The 15,366-nt window shown below is 40.1% G+C and overlaps 1 protein-coding gene across 1 annotated transcript; it reads left to right on the top strand.

Annotated features, from left to right (window-relative positions):
- Positions 1-7,477: 7,477 nt before the first annotated feature.
- Positions 7,478-9,660, top strand: prr18 (proline rich 18). The gene has a single exon (XM_062057663.1). It carries the CDS (start codon positions 7,584-7,586, stop codon positions 8,307-8,309), a length of 726 nt encoding a protein of 241 aa, XP_061913647.1. The 5' UTR covers positions 7,478-7,583; the 3' UTR covers positions 8,310-9,660.
- Positions 9,661-15,366: the final 5,706 nt, after the last annotated feature.

Here is a 15,366-nt window from a genome sequence, read left to right on the forward strand (position 1 = left end):
ACACACACACACACACACACACACACACACACACACACACACACACACACACAATGCCAGCCTCCAAAAAAATAAACACATTGTTATTCTGCTAAATATAAATATAAATAAAATGCAACACTACCAGTGTTTTGGACATCAAATCTATACAAAAGGTATTATTGCAATAAGTTCTAGTTGATGTTCATATAATGTGTACTTGTTTCTCATTCCGGTTCATAAAGTGTCATTTATTCACCAGCATTGTAAATGACTCCTGCACTTAACAAGAGGTTGTAGCCAATATGCCCAGTTGCTTCAGTACAAAATGTCTTGCAAATTGTAACGGAAAAAGCAGTTTTTAATAAAGGATGTGTACATTCAGATAGAGTATTGATTTCCTCAAGCTCCCACTTCAACCAACTATCGGTATCAAAAACAAAAGTGACAATAGAAATCAATGTTGCAGTTCATACATTTATTTATAAATTGTCTTCTTTGTTTACAGGTTCGCTCGGTTGAAAGCACCACTATAGGCCATTGATGCGCATCAGTAAATTGACACTTCAGCCGATTATTAACTGAAAAGTTCAAATCACTCATGCGTGTCCTTATGTGACTGACGTGTGAGTTCAAGGACATCCGGCGATATAGGAATCTATAAACCTTAGATACAGCACACACCATTTTTAATGCTTCACGAAGACAATTGGTACTGATTGAGGTTTTAGATTCAATGTTTTGAATTTTGCAGTTGTGATTTGCATCCTGGAACAACAGTATGGTGGGGTAGTGGTTAGCACGCCTACCTTAAAGTCACGTGGTCTGGGCCGTGGGCTAAAGGCTAATTAATCTAATTAGATACTCTTAATTCAGTGGCTCGTGAGCTGGTTTTGAATAGCTCACTAAGTTTTTCAAAGAATATTTGCTTAAATTAACTATCAGTATTTTTATAACTGGTCAATTCAGACATGATGCCACGGCGTGGCGAAGTTGGTAGAGTGGCCGTGCCAGCAATCGGAGGGTTGCTGGTTACTGGGGTTCAATCCCCACCTTCTACCATCCTAGTCACGTCCGTTGTGTCCTTGGGCAAGACACTTCACCCTTGCTCCTGATGGGTGCTGGTTAGCGCCTTGCATGGCAGCTCCCTCCATCAGTGTGTGAATGTGTGTGTGAATGGGTGAATGTGGAAATACTGTCAAAGCGCTTTGAGTACCTTGAAGGTAGAAAAGCGCTATACAAGTATAACCCATTTATTTATTTATTATAATGACAAATGACCACAAAATACAAGGTGATTCAAAAAGAATACGCCAAAATCATCACGCATTTATTCAGTTCTAAAGCATTCTAGTAGACTGAATCAATGGTCATTTGATACAGGAGTTATCCATGTTTTATTGTGTTACAATTTCACCCCTGTGGTCATGTAATTCTTTCGGCGCCATTCCATTATAGGAAGACCACGTGTTTATTTACCCTCAAAATGGCGACTCCTCTACCGAAAGCGTTTGGTATGCTTAAGTTTGCGAAAACAAATGCCATTGTCATAATGCAGCGTGCTTTTAGAATAGAAATTGGCATTGATCCACCCCATTGTGAGAGCATTCGATGGTGGGTTGAACAGTTTAAAGACACTGGCGGCTTTTGTAAAGGAAAGAGTCCTGGAAGACCTTGATGAAATGAAAGATCGAATAGCGACATCCTGGGGCGCGTTTGGGAGGAATTCTCATACCGTCTTGATGTTGCCCGTGCTGCCGGTGGTGGCCATATTGAGCACTTGTAAAGCATGAAATAAATACTCAAAGTTATGTACAACAGGTGTTCAAGCTAGGTTTTCTATTGTTTTTCATTTTTGAAATATCGAGTGATAATTTTGGCGTATTCTTTTTGAATCACCCTATAGAATAAATACAAAGACCGCACTGTTGGAGTGGCGACCAGATCTTTTTTTTTTTTGTCAAAGTATAATTCGAATAGTGATTAAAGAACTGCACTAGAAAGAAATGCATACTGAAAGTAAGACTGCAGCTATCGGTTATTTTAGTAATCAAACAATCTATTGACTAGTTTGTTCGATAATCGAGTAATAAGATAAAACACATTTAATACTCTCAGGTTAGTGCATCTGCCTCACAATACGAAGGTCCTGAGCAGTCCTGAGTTCAATCCCGGGCTCGGGATCTTTCTTTGTGGAGTTTGCATGTCCTCCCCGTGACTCTGTGGGTTCCCTCCGTGTACTCCGGCTTCCTCCCACCTCCAAAGACATGCACCTGGGGATAGGTAGATTGGCAACACTAAATTGGCCCTAATGTGTGAATGTGAGTGTGAATGTTGTCCGTCTATCTGTGTTGGCCCTGCGATGAGGTGGCGACTTGTCCAGGGTGTACCCCGCCTTCCGCCCGATTGTAGCTGAGATAGGCTCCAACGCCCCCCGCGACCCCGAAGGGAATAAGCGGTAGAAGATGGATGGAGGGCCTGACTTACAAAAGGGTTGCGTGTACTAAAACATGTGCAAACCTCATAGCGCCACGCAAAGCTGGTCTACTAAATGTGTGCAAAGTGGATTGCGTCTGTTAAGTGAGCAGAGTAAGGCATGCAATCAATTTTTCGTCTCTGTTGTCATTCCTATGCAAAATATATGCTGATCATCAAAATGCCCACAAAACTGGGAGGAAAAATGCAAATATAATTATTTAGCATGAGCAATGTGATTTATCAACACAGGGACAGTTCCACACGCGGCTGCCGGATGAGTGCTCGCGTTGCAAACACAGACGATGGGCAGTGAGAACATTAGAAACATTAGACATATTGTCTATTCAGAAACATAATTTTATAATTGTATTGCTGATAGTGGGCCTGATTAAAACTAATTGATGCGTTTCGCAGGCCTCAAATTTTTACTTTTTAAGGACAAGGCAAGTGTTGCCTTAAAGGAGAGCTCATATTTTAGGGCACCAAGGCAAACATAATTTTCTTTTAAGGCAGGAGATATACAGTATATATGTGTGTGTGGGTGTGTATATATATATATATATATATATATATATATATATATATATATATATATATATATATATATATATATATATATATATATATATATATATATATATATATATATATATATATATATATATATATATGCACTTTTGATCTAGGGCTGCCAATTATGGCCAAAGTAATAATTTAGATTATTGTTATCCATATTGAAATCATGATCACTGATTGTTAGGTATAGCAGTGTTGGGGTGTGAACGTAATACCATCATGTCATTTGTAATGTCTAATAAAAAGGAGGCTATAGATAAATGTTATCCGTATATTTAAAGACAAATATTAGATTTTTTTTAATTCTTTAATAATATCAACTTGTCAGCTTTTTGTCATTACATGATGCCTTTATCTCTATTTTTACTTTTTTTGTTTAAAGTTTTCTATTTATTCATATTTATATGTACATGTAGATGCGGTATCGGGACAGATCCGTTAAGAGTTTGAGCAGAAATATGTCGTACGGGAATTAACTACACACAATAAAACATTAACAAAATGTTGTGTCACATGAATGATTTTTTAAGTAACACCTTTGTGACATGAAAAAAACACAAGTAATGTAAAAAAAACATGGCGTTTACTTTTTGATTTCAAAATAAAACACAAAGTTTGGCTAATGAAGATGAAGTCTAATAAACAAGCTCTGTTCTTCTCCAACGTCTCCCTAGTGTTTCAGTACAACAGTTTGGCCAACAACAAAAAAAATCCCAAAGTGATGCCTCTCACATCGAATACACAATCTTCACAGCTTTCGTTCAGTTCGAAGAGATGACAAAACATTTTAGCTAGTATCATACTTGCCAACCTTGAGACCTCCGATACCGGGAGGTGGGGGGTGGGGGCGTGGTTAAAATGGGAATATATTTAAGCTAGAATTCACCAACTCAAGTATTTCATATATATATATATATATATATATATATATATATATATATATATATATATATATATATATATATATATATATATATATATATATATATATTTATTTTATTATACATATAAATAAAATAAATACTTGAATTTCAGTGTTCTGGAGGCTATCCAGTAGATGGCAGTATTGTCCTGTTTAAGAGTGTCACAACATTGCTGTTTGCGGCAGACAAACTGCTTTACGGTAGACTAAACGTGACTGCTGTTGTGTGTTGTTACCGCGCTGGGAGGACGTTAATGAAACTGCCTAACAATAAACCCACATAAGAAACCAAGAACTCGCCCTCGATCATTCTACAGTTATGACGTCATTGGGCAGGCAAGCTGTTTATATTGTGGGAAAGCGGACGTGAGAACAGGTCCGCGTTGAGCTGGAGGGGGCGTGGCCTCCAGCTCCGGCTGAATACCGGGAGTTTGTCGGGAGAAAATTTCTTGCGGGAGATTATCGGGAGAGGCGCTGAATACCGGGAGTCTCCCGGTAAAAACGGGAGGGTTGGCAAGTATGGCTAGTATTGATGTTATTTGAACACTGATACAGTTTGCAGTTAATAAAGGAGGAGTGAACATCCCAGTAAACAAAGTAAAGACTTTATAAACAAGTTGTGACAACGTTCCCGACACATCGTCTGCTGCAAAACATCAAATAGTTTTCTCCTTCGCTGTATACTTTTAATGTGGGGACAAGTGCGTCTGTCTCCAATATTGTCCACACCTGTCGCCATCTAAACACAGCAGTGCGCTCTTAAACGCACGCCGGGAAACGAGGAAAAATTACGTCAAACCCAGCGCTTGGCTCCGTTTAGTCCGAGGGGAAATCTCTGCAGCAAAGTCCGTGTAGCTTGCCCGCCATTATTATCTAGCCAAACACCGCTAGTGCGCATGCGCGACTGATTTCGTGTTGTCGAAAATGACGGTTTTTCGTTAATTAAAAAATTTGACGGTATTACAAACCGTCAGGAATTTTATCGCAAATTATCATTATACCGTGTACTGTTACATCCCTCGTCCATTAACAAGTAAAAAGTCAATGGCGGTCACGGCATGTTCTTGCCGCAAATATTGGTCAATTTTTTGGCCATTACGCCGAAATACCAGGGCGGTCGCGGCAGTTGCCGTGGTTATATTCGAGCCCTGGTTTTGGTTTTAATGATGTTCGATTTTTTTTCACATATATATGATTAACAATTTTCTTATATGAAAAAAAAAACTTTAAAGTATGCAAAAAAAAAAGATAAAGTGGTGTCAATGTAGATGCACTAAAGGACTGTTTCTAAAATGCCCATAAAAAGTTGTATATGTTTGCTGCAGGTTTGAAAACACAGCAAAACGCCACAGATAGGAGCATGATGATGTGCACTAGATGAGTGTCTTTGTGTTGATGCCCTGTATAGCACACGCAAAATCCTCATTTAAATAAGGCGGTCGGCACCACTTTTCAATTGCACACGCAGTCTTAGTAAATAGTATGCCACACGCCCACTAATAGTATATGCTTTTTTATATAATGCTCACGCTGTTTACCGTGTGGTATTTGCGTCTGATTAAATCAGGTCATAAATGCATAAAAATAGTTGAAATAAACAATGACTTTTCCAGCCTGCCATGACATGAAAATTTTTTCTCATAAATGCACATCACCAATATTGAAATTGCACTTTTAACTTGAGCACATTAATAAAAATAAAAATCTCCACTGTCCATCGCCACACAAATTAAGGCCCACACACCACTGTTCTAATGTGGGTGAAGTTTTAAATTCTGAGAACTCCATGTGGTCTAGATTTTATACATTTTTACTTCGTCACGCTCATTCAAAGAATAATGAAGCAACAGAATATTAATCTAAACTTTTTCCTAATTGGATTAATCGTTAGCAGTCCCAACTGAAATACAGTGTAATACAAAATGTGAGTTGTGGATAACAATATTTTACTAATGTTCTGGCAAAACAAGCTTATAACCTTTGTGTTGAAATAAGCTATGACCATAAACATTACCACGGAATGGAGTTCATGGATGAACACTACAGAGGAAGCCACTGCTGTCAAAGAACAAAACTGCAGCACAATTGGAGTTTGCAAAAGAGCAAACTTCCACAGCACACATTCACATCGACATCCCACTGGGGTGAGTTTTCCTTGCCCTTATGTGGGCTCTGTACCGAGGATGTTGTTGTGGCTTGTGCAGCCCTTTGAGACACTTATGTGATTTAGGGCTATATAAATAAACATTGATTGATTGAGTGATAATCACAGCAGTATGATGATTCTATGTGTCTACATCAGGGGTCACCAACGCGGTGCCCGCGGGCACCAGGTAGCCTGTAAAGACCAGATGAGTAGCCCGCTGGCCTGTTCTAAAAATAGCTCAAATAGCAGCACTTACCAGTGAGCTGCCTCTAATTTTAAAATTTTATTTATTTACTAGCAAACTGGTCTCGCTTTGCTCGACATTTTTAATTCTAAGAGACAAAATTCAAATAGAATTTGAAAATCCAAGAAAATATTTTAAAGACTTGGTCTTCACTAACTGACAAAGAAACAGATAACAGATTTGGTGTCTAGTTTAAAGTGTGACATGATTTATTTAAAAATTTGAGAGTTGACTTTTGTATTTTACATGAGTTATTATTTGTAAAAACATGGTGCAAAGTAATTCATGATTTGTTAAAAAATGTTAGTGGCTAGCTAGTTAAAATGGGATATTATTATTTCACAAGACTGTCTTAATAGTGATCATTTGAAAATGTTCAATTTGAAAAATGTGCACTTAGAGAAAATATAAAAATAAAGTGTTGCATATTGATATTTATCTGTTTCTATATATATTTATTGTGAGAAATCATTAAGATGATCAGTGTTTCCACAAAGATAAATATCATTAATTATTAATAATAACAGAGTTAAAGGTAAATTGAGCAAATTGGCTATTTCTGGCAATTTATTTAAGTGTGTATCAAACTGGTAGCGCTTCGCATGAATCAGTACCCAAGAAGTAGCTCTTGGTTTCAAAAAGGTTGGTGACCCCTGCTCTACATGGATGCACTGTACTGTGCAATCTACTAATAAAAGTCTCAATCAATCAATCAATTATTTCGTTTAAAAAAATAAATAAATTCATGTAGTCATATCCAACAATTGCGGCAACGACTTTTTACTGTCAACTGAGTTTCATTTTTTTTTAATGATTTCTGCTAATGGTGTGCCTCCGGATTTTTTCAACGCAAAAAATGTGCCTTGACTCCAAAAAAATAAGGTTGAAAAACACTGCTCTAAATGACGACTATGACAGCAGCAGAAAAGCAAGCAGACCCCACTCACTAAGCACTTTTTTCGCATGTATGATTCATATTCTGTTGCGTGTGCCTCTCATCGGAAGTTAATAGCTTTATGATATCACCGCCTCCTCTCCCTGCCTTTGTTTGGCGTGTCTCCTGACCACGCCCCCCACCACCCCCCCACCGACCTCGCCAGCGCCCGCCATAAAGGCGTGGACAGCGTGTGGGTTCACAGCAGACGTCCACGCTCGGGACGACAGGTGCACTCCCCTCGGATGATGCCACAGCGGCACTTTTTTTTGCACATTTTTATACTATTTTTGACATCCTGAAAATGCCTTTCCCGCCGATCAGCCTCCATCAGAAGATCTCCTCGCCGGGGAGGGAGTTTTTCGGGAAGAAGAAAGCCAATCCTGTCAGCGGGGAGAAGGGGGAACCCGGGAAGGAGAAGCAAACCTCATCTTGGACCTCGGCGAATTTACGCAATTTAGGGCGCAGGACGCAGCAGGAGAAGACTAAAATCCCCACGCAGAAGGATCCGCAGGGGAAATGCTCCTGGCTGACCTCCACCAAACCTCAGGACTCGTCCGCGGGAGTGAGGCGCTCCTCCTCCGTGGACTCCGGCAGACTCCTAGCCGGCAAAGAAGACGCCAAAAAGGAGCTGCAATTCACTCTCAGCCTCACCCCGGAGGCCATCCTGGTCATCCAGAAGCGGAACCTGGAGAAGCAAATGCTGGCCAAGCAGCAGAAATGCTGCGCGTCCACGGACTTCCGGCACCGGCGCGTCTTCCCTTCCAAAAAGGCGCACGGCGCCTCCAAGGGCGCGCAGCCGTCCAACAAAGCCGAGGAGGTGGAGCACCAGGACATCACCGCCATCGTGAAAATCTCCCTCTTGAACGACCAGTACAAGTACGACGACGTGGAGTACGAGGAGGAGGACGGCGACGTGGACGAGACGGTGGTGAGGAAGTGCAAAGAGTGGCTGAAAGGCGTGGAAAGCGCCGCCGCGCTGGGGAAGGTGGACAAACTTTGCGCACTCCCGCACCTTAAAGGCTGCTGACAGCTGGACACGTCACGGACTCACCTTCTTACAAGTGGACTGCACACCTGCTGCCATGCACGCTCAGGTCACCAGTGGAATGTCTGTACTTTTTTTTTTTTTTTTTTTTTGTGGAATATACTTCCCCGGGATGATTTGAAAGATCTTAGTGCCTTTTCAATCATCAGTGACTTTTTGCACATGACATGTTTTTGTTTCCAGTGAAGGCGGCTTTTACGCCAAATAACCCCTTTTTGTTGTGTGAGAACAATAAAGAGTCAGCTACACTGTAAAAAAAAAAAAATTACCAGTATTTTTTCCGCATACTGTAATCCAAATGTACTTTGACATTACAACACATGGCAGTAACATCACTGTGTGCTAGCAATTAGCACTGTAATACCACAACAAATTACTGTACATTCAAACTGATTGTCTCTTAAAGGCCTACTAAAATGAAATTTTCTTATTTAAACGGGGATAGCAGATCCATTCTGTGTGTCATACTTGATCATTTCGCGATATTGCCATATTTTTGCTGAAAGGATTTAGTAGAGAACATTGACGATAAAGTTCGCAACTTTTGGTCGCTGATAAAAAAAGCCTTGCCTGTACCGGAAGTAGCGTTACGTCGCAGATTGAAGGGCTCCTCACATTTCCCCATTGTTTACACCAGCAGCGAGAGCGATTCGGACCGAGAAAGCGACGATTACCCCATTAATTTGAGCCAGGATGAAAGATTTGTGGATGAGGCACGTGAGAGTGAAGGACTAGAGTGCAGTGCAGGATATATCTTTTTTCGCTCTGACCGTAACTTAGGTACAAGGGCTCATTGGATTCCACACTTTCTCCTTTTTCTATTGTGGATCACAGATTTGTATTTTAAACCACCTTGGATACTATATCCTCTTGAAAATGAGAGTCGAGAACGCGAAATGGACATTCACAGTGACTTTTATCTCCACGACAATACATCGGCGAAGCACTTTAGCTACGGAGCTAACGTGATAGCATCGTGCTTAAATGCAGATAGAAACAAAAGAAATAAGCCCCTCACTGGAAGGATAGACAGAAGATCAACAATACTACCAAACCCTGGACTTGTAACCACACAGTTAATGCTGTACCGCCTGGCGAAGCCTAGCAATGCTGTTGCTAACGACGCGATTAAAGCTAACTTAGCTACGGGACCTCGACAGAGCTATGCTAAAAACATTAGCTATACACCTACGCCAGCCCTCATCTGCTCATCAACACCCGTGCTCACCTGCGTTCCAGTGATCGACGGCGCGACGAAGGACTTCACCCGATCATCGATGCGGTCGGCGGCTAGCGTCGGATAGCGCGTCTGCTATCCAAGTCAAAGTCCTCGTGGTTGTGTTGCTGCAGCCAGCCGCTAATACACCGATCCCACCTACAGCTTTCTTCTTTGCAGTCTTCATTGTTCATTAAACACATTGCAAAAGATTCACCAACACAGATGTCCAGAATACTGTGGAATTTTGAGATGAAAACAGAGCTGTTTGAATTGGGATACAATGGTGTACCAATACTTCCGCTTCAACCATTGACGTCATGCGCAAACGTCATCATACCTAGACGTTTTCAGCCGGAAGTTTCCCGGGAAATTTAAAATTGCACTTTATAAGTTAACCCGGCCGTATTGGCATGTGTTGCAATGTTAAGATTTCATCATTGATATATAAACTATCAGACTGCATGGTTGGTAGTAGTGGGTTTCAGTAGGCCTTTAAGAGGTTCCGTAGACCAGTGTTTTTCAACCTTTTCTGAGCCAAGGGACATTTTTTTTAATTAAAAAAATCTTGAGGCACACCACCAGCAGAAAATATTAAAAAATGAAACTCAGCAGCCGATATTGACAATAAAAAGTCGTTTCCGCAATTTTTGGATATGAATTCAAACCATAACCAACATCACTATAGCTCTTGTCTCAAAGTAGGTGTACTGTCACGACCTGCCACACTTATATTTTGAGTTTTTTGCTGTTTTCTTTTGTGTAGTGTCTTGCGCTCCTTTTTTGTTGTTAATTGTCATGTCACGTATGGATGTACCGTATTTTTCGGAGTGTAAGTCGCTCCGGAGTATAAGTCGCACCGACCGAAAATGCATAATAAAGAAGGGGGAAAACATATATAAGTCGCACTGGAGTATAAGTCGCATTTTTTGGTGAAATTTATTTGATAAAACCCAACACCAAGAATAGACATTTGAAAGGCAATTTAAAATAAATAAAGAATAGTGAACAACAGGCTGAATAAGTGTACATTATATGACGCATAAATAACCAACTGAGAACGTGCCTGGTATGTTAACATAACATATTATGGTAAGAGTCATTCAAATAACTATAACATATAGAACATGCTATACGTTTACCAAACTATCTGTCACTCCGGATCGCTAAATCCCATGAAATCTTATACGTCTATTCTCTTACGTGAATGAGCTAAATAATATTATTTGATATTTTACGGTAATGTGTCAATAATTTCACACATAAGTCGCTCCTAAGTATAAGTCGCACCCCCGGCCAAACTATGAAAAAAACTGCGACTTATAGTCTGAAAAATACGGTACCTTGTGGACGCCGTCTGCTGCTCCACACGCTGCAAGTCTTTGCTGTCGTCCAGCATTCTGTTTTTGTTTACTTTGCAGCCAGTTCAGTTCTAGTTTAGTTTTGCATAGCCATCCCTAAGCTTCAATGCCTTTTGTTTATTTTTGGTTTAAGCGTTAGATACCTTTTTACTTGCATATTGTGATCACCACAAACCATGTTCCCGACATCTACAAAGCAATTATCTACCTGCTGCCACCTACTGATATTGAAGAGTATTACACGGTTACTCTGCTGAGCTCTAGACAGCACAGACACTCAACAACGGCACATTATTTGAAGATTATAATTACTGGTTTGCAAAAATTATTTTTAACCCGATTAGGTGAAATTACATAATCTCCCACGGCACACCAGACTGTATCTCACGGTACACTAGTGTACCGCGGCACAGTGGTTGAAAAACACTGCTGCAGACCATGGGTTCGAACTTCTTAACTAACCTCTTTGACTTCGGGCCCAACCTTTTCATGACAGAGGGACCCGAGGCCCACTCACACTATTAACTAGATCCACTCAATGTCCACGTCGCCTGGGGGGAGGGGTCCCCACATCTGCGGTCCCCTCCAAGGTTTCTCACTGTATCCCATTGGGTTGAGTTATCTCTTGCCCTGATGTGGGATCTGAGCTGAGGATGTCACTGTGGCTTGTGCAGCCCTTTGAGACACTTGTGACTTAGGTCTATATAAATAAACTTTGATTGATTGATTCAAATAATAACACTGAATTACTCATCTTACTCTTGATTTAAATCATATTATTACAGTTTAAAGTTAAAGTACCACTGATAGTCCCACACACACTAGGTGTGGTGAAATTACCCTCTGCATTTGACCCACCCCCTTGTTCCGACCCCCCGGGAGGTGAGGGGAGCAGTGAGCAGCAGCGGTGGCCGCGCTCGGGAATCATTTTTGGTGATTTAACCCCCAATTCCAACCCTTGATGCAGAGTGCCAAGCAGGGAGGTAATGGGTCACATTTTTATAGTCTTTGGCCCGGGTTAGAACTCACGACCTACCGACCTCAGGGCGGACACTCTAACCACAAGGTCACTGAGCAGGCTTAACATGATAAACCTTATTAAATGATGTGAATTACAAATATTCTTATCAAGGCTAAGGTCAGGCTGATCACATAAATAAATACTAATAAAATATACTGCCAAATATAAGCAACATACATTTACACACACATAGGCAGTGCTAAATTAATAATAAAATATGAAAATACAGCTTCACTGCTTTAGTCATAATTTTTGCGTTTAAGAAAAGTCTCTTGTGACTTTAGCTGCAGACTTCTTCTGTTTGAGATTGTCATTACTGCCACCAGTGGTGGGAAAGTGTATTACAACTAAGTACCGCTGTGGCCCATAGGCACCACATCTGAGAAACGTATTTATCTGCAAGCCCTGTGGTTCAAGAAACACTCTTGTACAGTGATGCGGTACGCTTTGTAACCGAGAGAGTAACTATGAAAAACGTTTTGTGAAGTTACAGCATAAAGTTGTAACTTTTTTGTAATGAACTAAAAATCACAATTGTGAAATTACCGCATATAGTTGTTACTATAAAGATATTTCACAGTCAAAATTGTGAAAGTATTTCAAATGCAATTATTAGCCAGTAATTTGTTGTGAATTTACAATGAACATTTTTACAGTGTATGGTTTTACGCTGCTGGAGCCAAACTGAACCATGTCTATTTTCCTCCCTTAATTCTGTCCTTTGATGTACAGTATTTATTTAATTCTACACTTTTGTACTGGCAACTGTCATTTTGATGAAGTAAAATGTTTTGTACTATCACACATTGCAGCGTCTCAAAAATCAACTTCATTGTGCAGCTTCATGTTACAGGATGTTGTAATTTCAGACATGTGGAATAACCCCCTAGCATGTCTGTTCAGTTTAACTGTTATAGGGGCCACATTTCAAGAACGCTAAGCTAAGGTACCGGTGAGCCAGACTTCTCCATTCAAAATGAATATTGTTATTTATTTATTTATTTATTTTGAGAACCAGCATCCTCTGCAGTTGACATTTGTTTTTGCTCTTTGGTCAGTTGCACATTTCCTAAGAAAATAGGATGACTGTGCAAAAGGGTTAACTATGGCGGATGCTGGCCTTGGAAGGTAAAACATCAATGCAAGGATCCTCCGGTGTGTTTACCTGGTCCAAGTTCCTCTCTACAACAGGTGAACTGTAGTGTTTTAGGAATTTGTTGCCAAGATGTTTGTCTCCCAAGTTCTTAACTGGTATGATGTGATGCATGGACTTGGCCACCAGCTGAATAGCCCTGCACTGTAGCGATATTTGGCATTTGGGTACATTTTCAGGACAAATTGAAATGCACTTTAACCTTTTATTTAATTTGAACTTCTCTAAAATGTTAAATGCAGAACTTCCTGCTCTCGTGCATGTTCTGGTTCAATTAGAATTCACAGGAAGGCATCATGAAAGCCCTGGATTCCACCATTCAACTCATTGTTAAAGAACGCTAAGTTGTGCAAAAAAGTACTAAAACCTTGGACATGTTTCGAGAAGTTCAACGTACGTTCACCTGGAAAAAGTGTTCCTGCATTTCAGGTTGAAATTTCAACCAAACCTTGGCTTTTTGTGGGTAGTGTTCGACTTGCGGCATATCGGAGGCTCTTTGTTGCCAATGTTGCTGCTACCTTAGACCATGTGGGCATTAGTGTACTAACTAAGCCTCTTAGATTTCCTGTTAAGCAGGGTTGACCAGTGTACTGTCGGGACCAGGTGCCAGATCTCCATCAGAAAATTGCCTGCAGTCTGCCTTACTTTTTTTAATTCAAGTAAACGCTGCATCTCACTCCTAAAAGGTGTTATAGCATTTACAGTATATTTACTTTATAGTGTGTACAATTATCAACAGGTATGCAAAAGTACTAAACTGTTCAAGCCAAACTTGCGCAAGACAACAAAAGGGTTATTCCCTATACTAATGTTTTTGTATAAAAAAACATTTAATTTAAATGCAAGTGTCACAAAGGTTTGATTTAACCTTCATGTATTCTTCTGTGTCACTTAGTAACCAGAGTTATACTCTCTTTAAAGTGCTTTGACAACTTGAAGGCACCACGATGAGTCGGACTACTCTTTGTTAGTGTGTGTCTTGGCAACAAATGCTAAAAGCTTCTTCTTTATTGTGGTTATAGTTGTGGGTGCAAATATTGAGCATTCTAAAAGGGGATGTTCTCTGTTTTTTTTTTAAGTATTTAAGATTCTTGCTGTGGGTGGGAGATATGACATTATTTTGGTTAGGAGTGTCCCGATCCGCTACTGATATCGGAGAGATATCAAAAAAAAAAAAAAAAGGTATGGGATGATCACGGTTTGCATTTAAAATCTCCGATATTAGCTCCAAAACAAACAGTCCTGTTTACTCGTGCAAAGCTGGACAGCCAGTTGACATCTAAATGTTCCTCCAATAAGCACATACATATGTTATTGTATTTTAGTGGTTATTTACAAAAAGTAAACATAGTAGGCTATAGGCTACTAAAAGCTAGCAGCTACACAACAGCAAAGCACACAAGCTATTTAAAGTTAGAGTTAAAGTCACAACGATTGTCACACACACAATGGGTGTGGTGAAATTTGTCCTCTGCATTTGACCCATCCCCATGTTCACCCCCTGGAAGGTGAGGGGAGCAGTGAGCAGCAGCGTGTGCCGCGCTCAGGAATCATTTGGTGATTCAACCCCCAATTACAACCCTTGAAGCTGAGTGCCAAGCAGGGAGGCAATGGGTCCCATTTTTTGTAGTCTTTGGTATGACTCGGCCGGGGTTTGAACTCACAAGCGCTCAGTCTCAGGGTGGACACTGTAACCACAAAGCTACTGAGCCGGTTTAATAAGTGTCCTTAATTGAACAATATTGCAGTCTAAAACACCACATTTGTCAATATGAAGTAATAATTGTTGCATATTACTAACGTACAAAGTCTCAAGGCAGAAGCGTATTAAAAAGTATCCAGTAAAAAATATTCAAATATTTAACTTACTACATAGTGCACTTGATTTACCCTTAGGTTTGGTATCACATACTGTGCAAAAGGAACCACCAGGGTTGATTTCGTTTGATAGATGACAAAAATATCAACCTCGGCCAAAGCTAATATGTAATAATAACCTGGAAAGTCATATTTGTTTTTTCATTAGTTTGTTTGTGCCATAATGTTTCTGATTGGTTGATGGTTCCATTCATGATAGACCGACTCTAATTGTTTTTTTTAGAACCCGCCAACTGCATCTGTTCTACTATTTACTGCACAGTACGTCAAAAACAACAACAATGCGAGTAGTACGATGTGCGAGTAGTACCTCTACCAAAGGGGCTGAATAGACAGGCTGACAGATTGTATGTCTAGCGTGTTAAGATTACGTCACAGACACACATAGTGGATTTATTGTAGCACGGAAG

The sequence above is a fragment of the Entelurus aequoreus genome, linkage group LG09 (assembly GCF_033978785.1).
Source record: "Entelurus aequoreus isolate RoL-2023_Sb linkage group LG09, RoL_Eaeq_v1.1, whole genome shotgun sequence".
Classification (NCBI taxonomy): domain Eukaryota; kingdom Metazoa; phylum Chordata; class Actinopteri; order Syngnathiformes; family Syngnathidae; genus Entelurus; species Entelurus aequoreus.